At 43.5% G+C, this 16079-nt stretch overlaps 2 protein-coding genes across 3 annotated transcripts in view; both read left to right on the top strand.

Annotated features, from left to right (window-relative positions):
* carmil1 (capping protein regulator and myosin 1 linker 1) overlaps positions 1-10544 on the top strand; it is a 30606-nt gene extending 20062 nt beyond the window's left edge. The window contains exons 23-38 of one of the 2 annotated variants that reach the window (XM_080862986.1): positions 75-168; positions 241-339; positions 763-891; positions 1003-1125; positions 1223-1398; positions 1555-1642; positions 1741-1893; positions 2551-2617; positions 3099-3343; positions 3458-3573; positions 4451-4970; positions 5225-5267; positions 5411-5596; positions 5703-5840; positions 7721-7876; positions 8188-10544. In XM_080862986.1, the coding sequence (XP_080719112.1) occupies positions 75-168; positions 241-339; positions 763-891; positions 1003-1125; positions 1223-1398; positions 1555-1642; positions 1741-1893; positions 2551-2617; positions 3099-3343; positions 3458-3573; positions 4451-4970; positions 5225-5267; positions 5411-5596; positions 5703-5840; positions 7721-7876; positions 8188-8300 (2446 nt within the window). In that variant the 3' untranslated portion in view covers positions 8301-10544. Of the gene's footprint in view, positions 1-74; positions 169-240; positions 340-762; positions 892-1002; positions 1126-1222; positions 1399-1554; positions 1643-1740; positions 1894-2550; positions 2618-3098; positions 3344-3457; positions 3574-4450; positions 4971-5224; positions 5268-5410; positions 5597-5702; positions 5841-7717; positions 7877-8187 lie in introns of both variants that reach the window. The other variant, XM_080862985.1, reaches the window with a different exon arrangement.
* A 171-nt stretch (positions 10545-10715) lies between these two features.
* Positions 10716-15610, top strand: LOC308384421 (secretagogin-like). Its single transcript, XM_080862987.1, has 11 exons — positions 10716-10867; positions 11586-11656; positions 11952-12047; positions 12179-12268; positions 13324-13380; positions 13583-13660; positions 13743-13798; positions 14307-14352; positions 14496-14555; positions 14773-14841; positions 15092-15610. The coding sequence occupies exons 1-11, from the start codon at positions 10798-10800 to the stop codon at positions 15215-15217; spliced, it is 819 nt and encodes a 272-aa protein (XP_080719113.1). The 5' UTR covers positions 10716-10797; the 3' UTR covers positions 15218-15610.
* Positions 15611-16079: the final 469 nt, after the last annotated feature.

Genomic DNA, 16079 nt, shown 5'->3' with positions numbered 1-16079 from the left:
CAGCTGCCAGCTTTAAAGCCCAGCCCCGGCTTTGGTGTTGTGTGAGTGAATCAAATGTGGTTTTTCCCCATCAGGAACTACACCATCCGTTTCATGCCTGTTCCCATCATGGATGCTGCTCAGGCGCTGAAGGCAAATCCAGAGAAGACGGAGGACGCCTTGTTCAAGGTTTTGGTTTTCTCTGTTTTGGTCGTGTAAAGATCATTTCTGTGTGATCTCACCGTGTGTTTCCTCGTGCAGATGGAGCAGTACCTGCTGAGGAACCACGAGACGCGTAAATACCTGCAGGAGCAGGCGTACAGACTGCAGCAGGGAATCGTCACCACCACCACACAGCAGGCAGGCGCAGCACAGATTTCTCTCTTGGTCTTTTGCAACAACTGTTGTGTGTTTAAGAAACAGATCTGTCAGAGAGGATGTATCTACAATAAAACCTCCCCCAGCACAGAGCGGCTGCAGAGGTGGTCAGGATCAAAGGAATGGCTTTGATCCTACTGCTTGAACTCAGACTTTACAAGTTTAAGAAACACAATGACACATTCAACAATTTGACTTAACAGTTTTATTGATTACAAAATACGCCATATCGGATTCATATCGGTATCGGCAGATATCCAAATTTATGATATCAGAATCGGTATCGTGCCATCTCTACTCTGTACTGACTTTTATTTAATTGTACAGATCAAAGGGACTTTAAATAATTAAAGTATTCAAAATATCGCGTGCAGTGTTGTCTGACCTTTGACCTCTGTGATGCAGATGATGGACATGATGTGTGTGAGGGTGCAGGATCATCTGAACTCTCTGAGGTTCACAGAGACCAGCGCCGTTCAGGAGGACATGAAGGTGGCCGAGAACCTCATGAGGGATGCCAGAAACTCCAAAACCGTAAGAACGTGCAGCTCACCTCAGATCCACCAACACTAACAGCACAGCCTGTGTGCGGCATGGAGACCGACCCAGATGCTCCTCACTCATATCCTTTACTTTTTATCGCAGCTGCTTCCCAACCTGTACCACCTGAAGAGTGCAGGCTCCACAGGTACGTGTGTCGGAGCTATTCAGGATAAACTGGAGTCGATGGCTGGAGAGATAGCTGCAGTGATGGACGACCAGCTGCAGGTAAGAACGGCCATTTTTACCCCTGAAACGTGGCTCTAATCTCGGCTGTGTGACGGGAAAGCAAGTCGAGCCTTAAACTCTAACTCGCTCACCTCAGACGATGCTGAGGTCCATGGTGGAGGCTGCAGAGGCCCTGTGTCCTAATGTGATGAAGAAGAGCAGCCTTCGCCAGGAGCTGCTGAAGGCCGGTGCGGGGAGGATGACCATTCCTCGCAGCTTTGCCACCACCACGCTGCTGGAGCAGTCCGGGGTCGACATCATCAATAAGATCAGGTCTGAAATGCAAACGAGGTTCCTTAAAAACACTTAAAGAGCTTCTGATCCTCAGCACACACACTTTTTTAAAATTGTAAAATCTTTTAATACCTTTTGATCTTAATATCCTGGGCACATGTGTAACACGTGTCTTATGTCGCCCGTGTGTGACAGTGAAGTGAAACTCGCCGTTGCCTCGTTTCTCTCTGATCGCATCGTGGATGAGATCCTGGAGTCTCTGTCCAGATCACAGCACACTCTGGTTGGTGTCCTCTTCACCTTCACCTCCACCACCTTTCTTTTTCTCCTCGTCGAGGTCTTCCTGGTTATCCCTCGTTATCTTTCTCTGGCTGTTTTCAGGCTGACCATCTGATCAGAAAGGACCAACCTCTGGTGCATCACAAGCCCCATTTGGAGATGGAAGTCTTAGATGAGACAGTTCTGCAGCCAGAGAGCTACGACCAGGATCAGAACCAAGATCGGGGAAATGACCTGGACGATATGGACTCCATGGTAGGAAAACACTAGTATGAATGATGTGCTACGAATGTTTCAAAGTCATCAGTAACAGAGCACAAGCTTGCCACATGAAGCAGGATTTAAAGAAAACAGGTCTGTTAATCCGTTCAAAGTGATCTCCTTGGGCCCCGCCCCTCCCTGAGCCCCTCCCCCCGCCCCTCCCTGAGCCTGGTTCTGCTGGAGGTTTCTTCCTGTTAAAAGGGAGTTTTTCCTTCCCACTGTCACCAAAGTGCTTATTCACAGGGGGTCTTTTCTCTGTATCCATTATTTTAGGGTCTACCTTACAATATAAAGCACCTTGAAGCGACTGTTGTTGTGATTTGGAGCTTTATAAATAAAACTGAATTGAATTTCAAACATACAAACTTGAAGACAGAGGCAGGAGATCATTTTCTGCTCTGGGTCTAAACTTCTTACATCTACAACATGGAGGAGGAGAATTCACCTCGAAGAGTGAGACTTCCACAGATGTGTGTGAGTACAGCAGAGACCTGGGAGCGGTGTTAGCGCTGCGCTAGGAGGTCACCTTGATGGGTTAACAGCTAAGCCCAAATCTGCTGTGTTTGTTTTTATGGCTGTACTCGTGAGAGTTTCACGTATTTGTGTGACAATAAAAAAAATAATGATTAACAAAAATACTTTGCTGTTTAGATGATACCCAAGTCCAAGAGGAAGAGCATTCTGGTCAGGATGCTGAGGCCCGTGTCTGTGGCGTTTGGTAAGTAACATGTTGAGTCAGGCGCCGGTGACCCTTTGAACCTGGAGGAGGTGGGAAATAAACAGTATGGAGACAGTCGGCAAGCATTTCATCCAGACGGGGAAAAGTGAACTAGATAAACAAATCTACTCATTACTGTTAGTCACTGATGAGACTGACGTCTAAGCATGTAGAAACTCTTCAAAATAAAATATAATACAGCTCCTTATAAGGCTTTAGACCAGGGGTGTCAAACATCAGGCTCGCGGACCAGAATCAGCCTGGCAGAAGTGAAGAAGGACACAGATTTGAACTGTATTTTCATAAGTTTACAATCTGTCTTCTAGTTGTTTCATGTCTTGTGTATCCAGTATCATGGGACAAAATATAACACAACATCTTAGCGTGAGGACCTGCTGCGGTGGTATTTGACTTGTTCGATCTTGACTTGTCTTTTTGAAATTCCCATGAGGCTTTGCTTCCTTCTGTCTTTGCCTGTCAGAGTTGGAGTTTGACCTCGACAAAGCTCTGGAAGAGGTACCTATCCACGTCGAGGACCCTCCTCTTCCTTCTCCTTCACAGCTGGACAGAACATCAGCGTACTACGAAGACCTCCCCCCTCCCCCGACTCCACAGGACGCAAAATCTGCCCCGCTGGCCGAGCTGCCGCCCATGGAGCACAAAACTCTGGAACATCACACCAAATTCCGGCCAAAACCCAAGAGGACGAAACCCGCTCGGCCACACGTAGGTCTCTAACATCCCCAAATCGACCCTGGGATGGATGTTTGGGATTTGTTTTGTGAGTCCTTTTAGTGTAAACTCATCATCAAATAATTGAGCTCTGTTTGTCTCTTTCAGCGGGAGGCCACGGGCGGCTCGGCGCCACAGGAAGCAGAGCCGAACAGCATCATGGGAAAGCTGGACGAGGGCTTGGATGACTTCTTCTCCAAGAAAGTCATTAAACTCAGCTTCAAGTGAGCATCGTGCCAAAACTGTTTTACATATTTTCACTCTTTAAGTAATCTTACTTTTAAAAGTAACTTATTACAATAGTAACAGTTCATTACGTTACCTGAAAACAGCAGTTTGCTAAAGTACAAATATGCACATCTTTGTATTTAGCTTGGCGACCGAGGCTCAGGGGGTTGGGAAGCTCATCTTGTAACCGGAAGGTTGCCGGTTCGATCCCCAGCTCTGTCTGCCTTGGTCGTTGTGTCCTTGAGCAAGACACTTCACCTACCGCCTACTGGTGATGGCCAGAGGGGCGTGATTTAGCAGCCTGGCTTCTGTCAGTCTGCCCCAGGGCAGCTGTGGCTACAACTGTAGCTGCCTCCACCAGTGTGTGAATGTGAGAGTGAATGAACAGTGGAATTGTAAAGCGCTTTGAGGGCCTCGAAAAGCGCTATATAAATCCAATCCATTATTATTATTATTGTTAGCCAGATGGTGTAAAGCCTACCGTGCATTTACCTTTGACTGTAGGCTAAATACAGGCTGGAGGACGTTTTGCGGATGTTAGAGACCTGCATGTGACCAGCTGGGATTTGTCCTCTTGAGTTTTGGATAGTGGCAGATGCATGTATTGGTTGGATTTCCTCCACCTCGTCCTCATCTGGTGCTAAACAGCTGTAGGATTGGATATTTTCCAGTCCTACAGCTGTTCAGCTCCATGTCGAGAAGTCAAAGAGACGTAAACATTGTTTTCCCTTTTTTTTGTGACATTAAAGTGATCATTTCCCAAATTCAGTTGGTCATGTTGGTTAAGGTTTTCTTATAATTTGAACATGTTTGGCATCAAATTCACTTTTGAGACTGAATAAATTTAGATTTTCTCATTTTGATCATCTCCAGAATTCCCTCTGGGAAAGGTTCGTCCACCAGCACTCAGGAAGGATCGGATAAAAAACGTGAATCCAGGAAGAGTGGTTTCTTTAATCTCATCAAACGAACGTCCCGTTCAGAGAAGAGCCATGGATCTGCCGCCATCACCCCACCTCAAGCTGCCTCTTCTGCCACAGCTGCACCCCTTTCCCCGTGTCCAGTGACTTGGGAGACGACACCGGCATCTCCCACATCACCTGTGAAAATCTGTCCCATTGTGCCGGAGCCCGAGCAGGAACCCCACAGGTCTCACTCTTCGAACCACACAGATTCTGAGATTGAGGCGTCTCCAGCTGCCACCGAACCTGCAGAGGAGGAGAAAGAAAAGAAGAACGTGGAGAGTAAGGAGAACCTGGAGAAGACAGAGCATCTGGAGAAAGTGGAGAAGAAGGGAAACCCCCATAAACCCCGTCACATCGGAGTTCCTATGATGAGAATGGACCTGATGGCTGAGATGAAGGCCAGGCAGGAGAGAATGGCTGGGAAGAAAGTAGGTGGAGTTTAAAGTTTGGATGCATCATTATCCAAAATATAAGACATGAATGTTCATGGGGTGGACAAAATAATAGGAACAGACCAGTACCACATTACTGCTGAGTGCAGCTACAGTAGTAAAGTAGCTTTATCGTCAGAACTCGTCAGAATGCTGCAGCGACGTAAGCCGAAGTGCAGATGTTCCTAATGAAAAGGCCAGTAGGAGCGCACTCAGTGACTGAATATAAAAATGTCTTTCTCTGGTTTCAGACGGAGGCAGCTCACGCACAGGACAAGGTGGACGGTGACAAAGGTTTGTGTCTTTATCATCTTACCTTCAGATGAGGCTGAACATGAAAGGCGGGGCTCCACATGAAATTTGAAATGCCATGAAAAATGTGATGTTTCAAGCGTGCTGGCTCTGTGCTGACGGTGCTGTCAATCGTCTTCCTGCAGCCAAGTCAGAAGTCCATCCCGCCGTGCCAGCAGACACTGATGAATCTAAACCAGAGCCATCACCCAGGGCTAAGCCATCTGGTGTCACCCCCAAACCACCCCAGGCTACCAAAGCACCCCTGGTAGCCTGCACCTCTGGACCCCTCAGCCCAGCTAGCCGCCGACCAAGCAGCACCTACGTCTCTGGTAAGCAGGGAGAGTGCGAAGCCACCACTTTGAAGCTGAAAAATATATGCAGTTCCCATTTAAAACCAGACCAAGTGTCTGACTGGTTGATTCCTCTGTGTGTCAGATGAATGTGGCAGTGCTCCAACGGGCAGCTTGTCTCCCAAAGCACCACTTCCTGCTCCTCGCCTGAAGAGGGCACCATCAGAACAGGAGCGAGCGAGTACCAGCAGCAACCCTGCAGAAGCTCTCTCTCCTCAGAAGGGTTAGTACCTACAGCACTGTGCAAAAGTCTTGAGTCACTCTGATTTCTTTATATTTTTCTTTCAAGCCACCGGACCTCCTTATACTTGTTTTCATTGTTTTTCATTGGACACCGTCATTTTCGGTCCAGTCCTGGATGATCTCGTCACAGCTGATGAGACCGATGGACAGAAAAGTGCCGTCATACTTTGGTCCACCGTGCAGTACCGTCTGCACATTTTTCAGCAGAACAATGATCCCACATACGATACCAGTGCAGTAAAACCACTATGGGTCATGGATCGGCCTCCCCAGAGCATGATTGAAGCAGCACATCTTGGTTTCCTTTGCATGGATCAGATGTTTCAATAAATCGCAGCACTTATTTTTCATTATCCTGGTAAAATGTAAAGAAATGAGGCGTCACACAAGACTCATATATGTAAAACCTTTCAATAAACAATTTAAGATAATCAATCTTTATTAAAAGGCATCAATCTCAGTCTATAAACATTATAGTTCAGGTATTATTTATTTATTACTTATTTTTTATTGATAAGGTGGTTTAAATTCGGCACAGATGGTCACTCAGACGATGTCAGACAGCCACGGCTGCTGAGACGCTTCCCTGCGATGAAGGCTGCACGACTCGCCGCTCTGGCAAAGCACAACACTTAATTTACCAGGTTCCTGCATGTTTAATGGAGGCTTCCAGGGCCGTGTTTGACGCCTCCACACGCCACACATGTTACGTCTGAAGCGATGGTCTGTCACACTTAAAGCAGATGCGTTCAATCCCAGCCTGTACTTGATACGTCCAAATGTCACTGTGCGGGGGATTTGGTAGTTTAATGCTTTAGTTGTGTAATTAACGCTCACAGGGACTCAGTGTTTTTCCTTAAAACAGCGACTCAGCTGCGCGATAAGAAAAAAAGACGACTTCTCTTCTTTTTTTAATTGTTGTGTAAAAAGATGTGATTTTAAAGTCAAAGAGACGAGAAGAAAAGGTCATTTGTACGTTTCCAGGACAGTTTATTGCACTCTTCAGAGTGAGTGTGTTTCAGCTGATGAAGCGTTGCAGAATATCTCAGTGTGAACCGCAGAGTTGTTGTTTTAACCTCGTTCAATATTTTATTTTTAAAGCAAACTTACACCCACTAGCTTTAGGATCACCACAATCCTCTTCTTTGGAATCTAAACTATCAGAGCTCAGCAGCTAATGCTAAAAAGTTTAATCATCAGTTTGCATCCACGTGTTTAATGGGTGCAGATACATGCAACCCTGCACATTAGCACACAAATATTATACCAATTATATATTCACGAAAACTTAAGGAAAGACTGATCTGTTCGTACAATAAGATGTGTAATTTGTCCAATATTATTCTCAGAAGATGTCTTAAAAGGCACCGACACCAGCAAACACAGAGCAGAGGTCCAGTGGAGGTCGGGACGCCTGTCAATCAAACGGCCTGCGGCAGTTATGCTAAACTGCTTTAAAATTTACTCAATAATAAAAAAGCTTTTTTAAAATCAGCCACTATGAAGTTATATTGGAAAGATTATTGAGACACTTTTTGCATCAAGCTGTAAACAAACTTTGCATTTTAACAGAAGAGGCTTTGGGGATGGAGCCGCACCTTCAAGTGGCCATTAGAGGAACTGCACTTTATTTATTTCCTTAATTTTCATTAGTTTCTTTGATACCGTCTTCATCCTGTAGGATAGTACCTTTCTGACTTCCAACACTTACCTTTGCATTCAAACCGGTTCCTAATCAGTCATCGGTAGTTCATATCTGCTGTCCAAGTCCACGCTGGGAAATCAAATGAAGCCGCTGAGAGTTTTCAGCTTCAAATTCGTGTCGGTCTTTACGGACAGTGTGTCCTTCTCTTCCAGAAGGTGAGAGTTCCACAGACGGCGATGTGTTTGATGGATCCGTCGAAGGCGCAGCGTCTGGCGCGGGCAGCCAGCGGTCGTCATCTCTGAAGAGGACAGTCAACCTTTCAGCTGCAAGCGAGGACAACCGAGAGCGCACCAAATCCCTCCCTGCCTACGGTACAACCAGTCACACTTACAATCACTGCATGTTGGTGCTCGATGGATCAGTCAGGAGGATGATCTGCTGTATTCTGTCTCTGCAAAGATGTTTTGAATGCCCAGAGCATCACGAGTAATCTGCAAAACCTCAGGCCACAGCAGCTCGCAGCATCCTCCCTGCTGATTGGGTCTAGTACTGTATGAATAATAATCACATCCTCTTTTTATAAAAACAAGCAAACCTCATAGTAAAGTATACAGACTGTATTCCACAGGCTTGAGGTGGTGTTAGAGTGCATCAGTATGATTATCTTTATCACTCTCTGCAGTGAGGCCTCCATCTCTGTCTGACGCACCTCCGAGTCCAGCTGATGAAGAGGCCGATCTCAAGTCTAACAGCAAATCAGAGGACGAGTCCAGTGATGACACGACATCAGTCTGACACCTGTAAGGTGTTTGCAGTCACCTAAATCCTGCTCGGCCACCTTTAAGGAGGCCGATCCCGTTCATACGGACAAAGACACACGTGTAAATATTTTTCTTTGTACGTGCAGTGGATGCTGCACTTTGTCATGCTGTTATCAGTGGGACTTTCCCGACCTTGGATTAGTCCCAGCTGTCAAAACAACGTGCACATCAAAACAACCCCACCACTGTTTCTGTCCAAAGCTCTAATAGGACCATGAAGAGCAGGAGGATGGGTTTTATCTGTGGCTGCTTAGATGAACATACTCAGCAATAAAAAGCTCACTTAGTCCAAAGCACTGAGGAAAATGAGTCTGACTTGTTGTTTTTGTGCGACTGTAAGACGGTCAAAGTCTAAAAATCTTTCTTTATTATCTTTAAATCAGCAAATTCAAAGCAGCTGGAAAATTCTCAAACTCATTAGAAGAGCAACAAACCAGTCAAAAAATTATCTTCTGAATTTTCTGTCGCTCCGTTCTGATAGCGAGATAAATCATAAATCAATCTGCACATTGTGACAGTGATGTTTCCTCAAAGACACGCGTGTTTGAGAGCGAGTCCACTCCATGGACTTGCAGCAGAAAAGGAACAAACTGAACTCCGGCCTGGAACATTAAAAGCAGTGACTGGAGGTTGGGGATGCTTTATATAAGCAACGTATTAGCTTGTGCCAAATGTAACAGATGTTGATTTATGTGTAAAAGTGCTAGACTCCAGCTCTAATGTCATAAAGCAGCATTAAATATAAGGTTAATGTCCACGACCAGCCAGCAGGCTGAGATGATTCCAGATGTTCCCAGGATAAAACACAGAGTAGGGACGATTGTTAAGCCAGAAACGATGCGGTGTATTTAATTAGAGCACCATCAGATTATCATTATTATTATTTATTTTTATTTTTTAATCAAGATCGAGATGTAACATTTTAGCGACATAAACGGAGCGTCAGAGGAGCAGTGAGACGATGCTGCGTTTATGTCGAGTGGACTGTAAATGCTGCTTTCGTCCACGTCCACTTCCGACTGCAAACCTCCAATTAGAGCCTTCCAGTCACCGCGGAGGGAAATGATACAGACGCCTCATTTCATCCACAGCTTGGCCTTCAGCCCAGTTGAACAGTGGGTTTGAACCCAGAAAAACAGCTGCTACGCTCATTTTACGTGATGTGAACACAGCAAATAAACCTCAGCAGGTGGAGACAGAACAGCTCGTGCTCCTTTTATTTATTTGCTCAAAGGCAGGCAAAAGTAAGCCAACAAGGAGGATGGTAATATTAAGATTTGAGATGCAAAATTTAAAGCAACAGTTCACCCCAAACTCACGTTTGCATGTTTTCCCCCACCCTGTATTTCTGGATTGTGTCGGCGTGGGTTCCCCGCTTTTTCTTATTTAGTTTTTCTTGATCATGAAGTGCACAGTAGTTCTTGAAGCACCTGAAAATACACCTGAAAACCTCTTTGCTGAAGTCACGCCCCTGTTTCTCATGAAGTCCACAAACTTTGCTGTGAGCAGTTTCATGTGGGAACTATTTTCTTTCTACCAAACTACAACCATCCAACAGTCTGCTCGGGCAAACGAGCACGTACCCATGTTGGGACGTGATTCCTGTTACGGGATGTAAACGCTGACGAGTCCTCTTGAGCAGAGCTGTAATGTTGGCTGTCTGCGTGCTTCTCTGGGCTGGTAGAGCTATGGTAACCGTTCCCATGTGAAGCTGCTCTTTCCACGGCTCGTGGAGGGTTTTTTATAACGAGCCGGTCATGATGTCTGGAAAGACGCATCACTGCTGAGCTATTCAAAGGTACTGTTTGGCCCTTAGAGCACCCCGAGGTGAGTTCACATCTCTGCAGCTGATCTCTCGGAAAGAATAGCACATTTGATTTGGAGGTGAACTGTCCTGTAATATTTAATTGGTTCTATCTAAATGAAAATAAGCAGTGCGTGTATCCGAAACGTCAAACTGCCTTTGGTAAATGTCACCATCTGTTACTCTTCTGCTATCACGAGTCCATAAAGTTCAGTGTTTAAACAAACAAAGTGATTTCTGTTCATCATGTACTGCTGCCCTCACCGATGTATCCTGTAAATATGAGCCGACACTGATTACAGACTAAGAGGGGTTTGTGTCATGTGATTTAAAATCCTTGGTGATGGGTTTCTTTTCTTTTTTATCTGTTTTTATAGATTTGCTGTAAATGTGACAGCGCACGGTCAGATATTTCTGTATTTGAATGTTTATACCAATAAATATTATTTTACTTGTGTCTCTCTCTCGCTCTCTTTACACGCATGTCTATTGGGCACTCTCGCTCACCCCTCCCTTCATATATACAGACCACCAAGTCTTTATGCTCATTTGGCTGATTTCAGGCGACGCCTGAGCAGATTTTATTTCAGGGGGACAGAGCGTCTTTGTCTCTCTGTGAGGACGTCGGGCACGTTTGTTTCCTGCCTGTAGACTGGTCTAAAGCACCATGGACAGCACACTGGACAGACTGGACGCTGCAGGATTCTTACAGATCTGGCAACATTTTGACATAAATGGTAAGAAGGCGAGCTTTTTAATGGACCTTAAATTACTAATATATATAGATATATGAACGTATTAAAAAGATATCTGGCATACAAACTGTATAATTGATTTGAGTTTGCTACTGCTTCTAAATACAAAGTGCAAAACTTGACGTGATATGAAACCAGTGAGTTGGGACGATCATGTTACAGCAGCTTAACAAACAGACCAATAATTAAATAAAATAATAGCTTAATAATGTACAGTAATCAATAAAATGGAACAGGACACGAAGAAATGCAAAAGTCCTTAAGCAGAAAATAATGATGGAATTCAAATAAAAGTAAAACTAAACTACAATCAAATACAAAAATAAACTAATAAATTGTTGTGATTGTGATTTGTAGCTGATGGAAGTGAATGTGTGAGATGATGATGATACGTGTGAACAGTGCAGGGTTTAATCAAGCTGTTGAGACTTTCTTCAGTTCCAGCTTCAACTTTGTGACTTTAAGAGGAAACTCAGTTTTTATCTGAATTATAACAATTAATTTTAAACAAACTACATTGTTTGGAAAGATTGTAACCGTCGCAGTAAATCCTGTTATGATTCCGCTCTCTGAAAACGGCTCGTGCAGAAGAACTGAACCAGTTTAGCTGGAAGAAAGAAGTGAAACTGTATCAGTGTCACATAAGCAGTTCTACTCGAGAGTAAGTGACAGAAAAACCATCATTTTGTTTCTGTCTTAGACGACGGCTACATCGAAGCCAGTGAGCTGGAGGCCTTCTTTAAACACACGTTGCACAAACTCGGGATGAAGGTAAGAGATCCACGTGTGAGAACGGTTAACGATGAGCGAATCGTTTCCTGTTGGCCAAACGAGGTTCTGAACTACAGTTTGTATTTTTTTAAACATTTGCACTGTAAAAGTCAGACACGATTAAAACAACTATGGTAACTTTTTGGTAGCATTTGGATTTTTCTGGGTCAGCTGTCACATTTAAAGGCCTCGAAAACTTCACTGTAACTCCCAGAGGTTAAAAAATAATAAGTAAACAGGACCCAGAAATGCCCAAAACTCATTAGCTGCAGACTGACGTCCATGCTGTTTTCAGAAGGAGGAGATAACTGAGGACAAAATCAGAAGGCTGAAAGAGAAGTTCATGCCTGCGTGTGACATCGGGGCTGACGGACGTCTGCAGATCCAAGAGGTACGAGGTCAGCCTTCGATGTGTTCTGTCAGCAACCAACAAGCATATTCACTCCTGTACAAAAAAGACATACATTACAAAAAAGAAGAAGAAATTAGACTCAACAACAGATTCTTCTGTCACCTTTTCAGCTGGCCACACTGATGCTGCCAGAGGAGGAGAACTTCCTGCTTCTGTTCCGCAGAGAGACGCCGCTGGACAACAGTGTGGAGTTTATGAGGGTGAGGGTCAAAGGTCAACAAATAATGGAGCGATGAGGAATGGAGGAGGAGGAGGAGGATGGGTATTTAATGAGTAACAGTGTGGAAGAGCATTTCACAAATCAGAGATTAATCAATATCAACAGTTTTGTTTCCTTTTGGTATTTATGTGCACATTTCTGAAACACCATGAGTCACAAAATGCTCAGAATTATAATTACATAGATAATGCATGCAAATAAAACAAAATACTAAATGAAACTGTAAAGGCGTTAACCTTTTAATTTAATAGACAATCAATATTCCCTGTCTTATCAATCATTACGAATGACACCGCTCTGCAGCCCCTAATCTCTTTGTAGGGCGAGAGTGTTCAGCTGTTGGCAGCAGTTGGTGAGGTGTGGATAAAGGCACACCTGAGGGAGGCTTATTATGTAATTTAAATTAAAACCTCTTCTTTGTGAAATTCTGGTATTAGTCTCCATATTTATGTTGCAGCTTTTGAGTCGTAACAGAGGAGAACCTGGATTTCTTTCTTTATTTTTAACCATGGACACTTTGGTAAAAACACGTCGGGAAGCTCCACCTTCTCTGGTTTCCTCCTTGGACATTGCTTCAGTTACTTTAAACTTAGTTTCAGCAGGCTTCTCGCTGACACCATCCTCCTCCCGTTCTCTGCTTCACCTCCAGCTAACCATTTTTCCTTAAATAGGAAAATGAGGAAAATTCCTCACCAAGAGAGTTGGAAACCATCGATGGAAAGTTCTGGGCCCACCAGGATGATGTTTGCTCACCATCTGCCCTACTGTTCACATTTGGCTTCCTGTGACTTTGCAATCTTCCACAACATTTACGTGAAGTTTCACACACTAGTAGAGATCCACTGTGCATCCACTGAATGATCTAAAAAGTGCAACGTGCTGGAAGAGGTCCAAAGCTGAACAAGGAAAGGACCTTGAAGGGGAGACCTGTAGGTTAGACTGTTGTCGGTGTGGCTCAACCTTCGGCACAAAGACGAACTGTAATTTCATGTTAATGGTTTATTTTTAGGATTATTCCTTTTTTTCTTTTTGCAGATTTGGAGAAACTATGACACAGACAGCAGTGGCTACATCTCAGCTGTTGAACTCAAGGTGACTGTTCAAATCTGAGGAAATATCTTAAAAGCAGACACAGCTTTCGGAGGTGGTGAAATGATTTCAGATCCCCAAAAATCAGCGATTTGCTTATTGTGTGAACCCAGATTAGATCGTTATTGGGGCTTAATTAAAATGAAAAAGCACATTTGGTGGAGTTTCTCTGTGGCAGACGCGTCTTTCTTGTGTCTTTCTTCAGGGGTTTCTTCAAGACTTGTTCCTCCAACATGGGAAGACCATCACCCCCAAAAAATTGGAGGAGTACACTGACACCATGGTAACGGGCAGTGAGGTTGGGATTTGGGGGGCAACAAGTTTGGCTCATCTTCACTCTGACGGGGTTTTTTTTCCCCCTCTAGATGAAAATGTTTGACAAAAACAAAGATGGCAGACTGGATCTCAATGACCTGGCCAGGTACTGTTCGAATTGTTTCACTTTCTGGCACCAACGAGTGTTTTTACACCCTTTTTGCAGCAACGCCTGCAGTACTTTTTCATGGGGGTGACACAGGGGAGGGGGTGAGGATGGGAAATCGTGAGGGACATACTACATGACACACTACAGATGACAAAAACTGTATAAGCAGCACTGAGGGGGCCAGCACATTTTGGGGGGGATGGCCCCTGCCCCCCCTTGGTGGCACCCCTGTCACTTTATCGGTCATTTTCTTTGTTTTGATCGATCGGCCTCTCTGTGTTCTTTTGTTTTTGTGACCTTGCTTGTCACGGTTTTGAGTCTCTTTATGATGTTTTTACATGTTTTTCTATTTTGTTTTCATTTTCTATTGTTCTGCTTTAAAATATTTTCTTTTTTTTGTCCTTGCATCCCGATAGAATCACTCACAAAAGCCTTTGAGGGATTGAAAATATTTATTGGATTCTATCATATTTCTATTTGACAAAAATCTGTTTCTTTTCTCCAGAATTTTGGCCTTAAAAGAAAATTTCCTGCTGAAGTTTAAGATGGATGTAAGTGTGAAGATGCTGACTTGTAGTGTAAAGTGGATAAACTGCACCTAACAACAAAGCCACTGTGACTGAATCATATTTAACCTTCCATACTCAGTTTGGATGTTCATTTATTCATATTCAGTGCAACATTCTGCTCTCAGGCTTGCAGTCAGGAAGACAGAAAGAGGGACTTTGAGAAGATATTCGCTCACTATGATGTTGTAAGTGGAATTTTGCCCACTTTAATAATCATCTCTTTCTCATTGGGCTTGAATTCTTTTGTTGTTTTGTAAATAGTACAACCAGAGAGCAGGACTGGTTCACGCAAAGCACATTTTTCATGTAGCTTTAAAAATGTGAATAGAGAAAGAAAACCTTTGAAGTTCTGACACGCAGTTATTCTTGATGATAAAATAATATTATGCCACGTGTGTGTAGAGTAAGACGGGTGCACTGGAGGGCCCTGAGGTGGATGGATTTGTCAAAGATATGATGGAGCTGGTGAAGGTATAACTCTTACTCTTACGATCCCGACAGCAGTGTTTTTGTTTAGTGCTGTTTAAATGTTTCTGTTGTTGTATGATTTTTGATATCACTCACAAAAATGCAGTTATTCTGTAACATTAAAAAAACCCTTACAGAGTAGGGTTGGTACTTTCTTTAAATAAACCTTTCTTTGTTTTAATAACCTGTAGAGACTTTTATTTGAAGCATTTAAATCCACTAAGACTTTCACAGCTATAAATTCTTTCTGCAGCCCAGCATCAGTGGGACAGACCTGGATAAGTTCAGGAAAGCCCTGATGGGTCACTGTGACATCAATGGAGACGGAAAGATCCAAAAGAATGAGCTGGCTCTCTGCCTCGGCCTTAAGCTCAGCTAACTGACCCTGGAAACATTCAAAGAAGTGTATATCCTTCCTTCCTCTGCTGATCTCTTTTACTTGCCGTCTTCTTTGTATCCTGCTGATTGTCTTAACTCGTCCCTTTTCTTTCTTCACCTGTGGTTTCTCGTCTGATCCCAGTTTTTGCAGGCATGTTGATAAATGGTGTTGTGTTTTTATTAACTGGGTCATATTTCCATAACTGTAAATATCTTTCTTTATTTGAAAATATTTTGCATTAAATGTGGATCTTGCCATAATGACATTACTCTACTGTAGATAAGTAAAACATATCTATCTGCTTTGAATTATTATAATGTTGCTTTTTCCAACGCATGCTGATTCTGCGTAATGTGACTAAATCACTGTTTGCATGACATTACTGTGAAAGTAGCAAAGATAGAAGAGATTTAATAAAAATGATTTACGTTTTGTCAGTAGTGTCTTTCTGAACATAAACCACAGGAGTCACAGACGACCGGCAGGACTCCTGAAGTCTTTTTACTGAAAAACATCAATCTGGCAACAAGGACCACCTTAGATTATTAAATATCACATAACAGGAAACAGTCCTGTTTATTACTTTGAAAATATACCTTTCATATGCTGTCCCTCCAAACTGATGCTCTAGATTTAAGTTTATATTAAAGCCTTCTATCCTGAAACTAATCAGAGGATGTGCCTCTTACGCTGAGTTAGTATAAAGTCTTAGAGGCCTGTACTGTGAAACAATTTTAAAAACTTCTACATACCCAGGACATCTTTTCTCCTATTATATTTGGCTTCATTTACCCTAACAAATCTCCACATCTACCAGAACTTGTTCACATAAAATGAGCTCAGTGAACCATGATGCCGTGTT

Source organism: Rhamphochromis sp. 'chilingali' (assembly GCF_963969265.1).
Source record: "Rhamphochromis sp. 'chilingali' genome assembly, chromosome: 17".
Lineage (NCBI taxonomy): Eukaryota > Metazoa > Chordata > Actinopteri > Cichliformes > Cichlidae > Rhamphochromis > Rhamphochromis sp. 'chilingali'.
Note: the sequence above shows the minus strand (reverse complement) of the source record. Positions and strands in the feature narration are given on the sequence as shown.

Bases quoted from the DNA above. Each gene is read 5' to 3' on its own strand.
- LOC308384421 (XM_080862987.1), top strand. From the start codon at position 10,798: ATGGACAGCACACTGGACAGACTGGACGCTGCAGGATTCTTACAGATC. The intron at 13,381-13,582 runs GTGACTGTTCAA...GTCTTTCTTCAG, and splicing joins TCTCAGCTGTTGAACTCAAG to GGGTTTCTTCAAGACTTGTT. The intron at 13,661-13,742 runs GTAACGGGCAGT...TTCCCCCTCTAG, and splicing joins AGGAGTACACTGACACCATG to ATGAAAATGTTTGACAAAAA.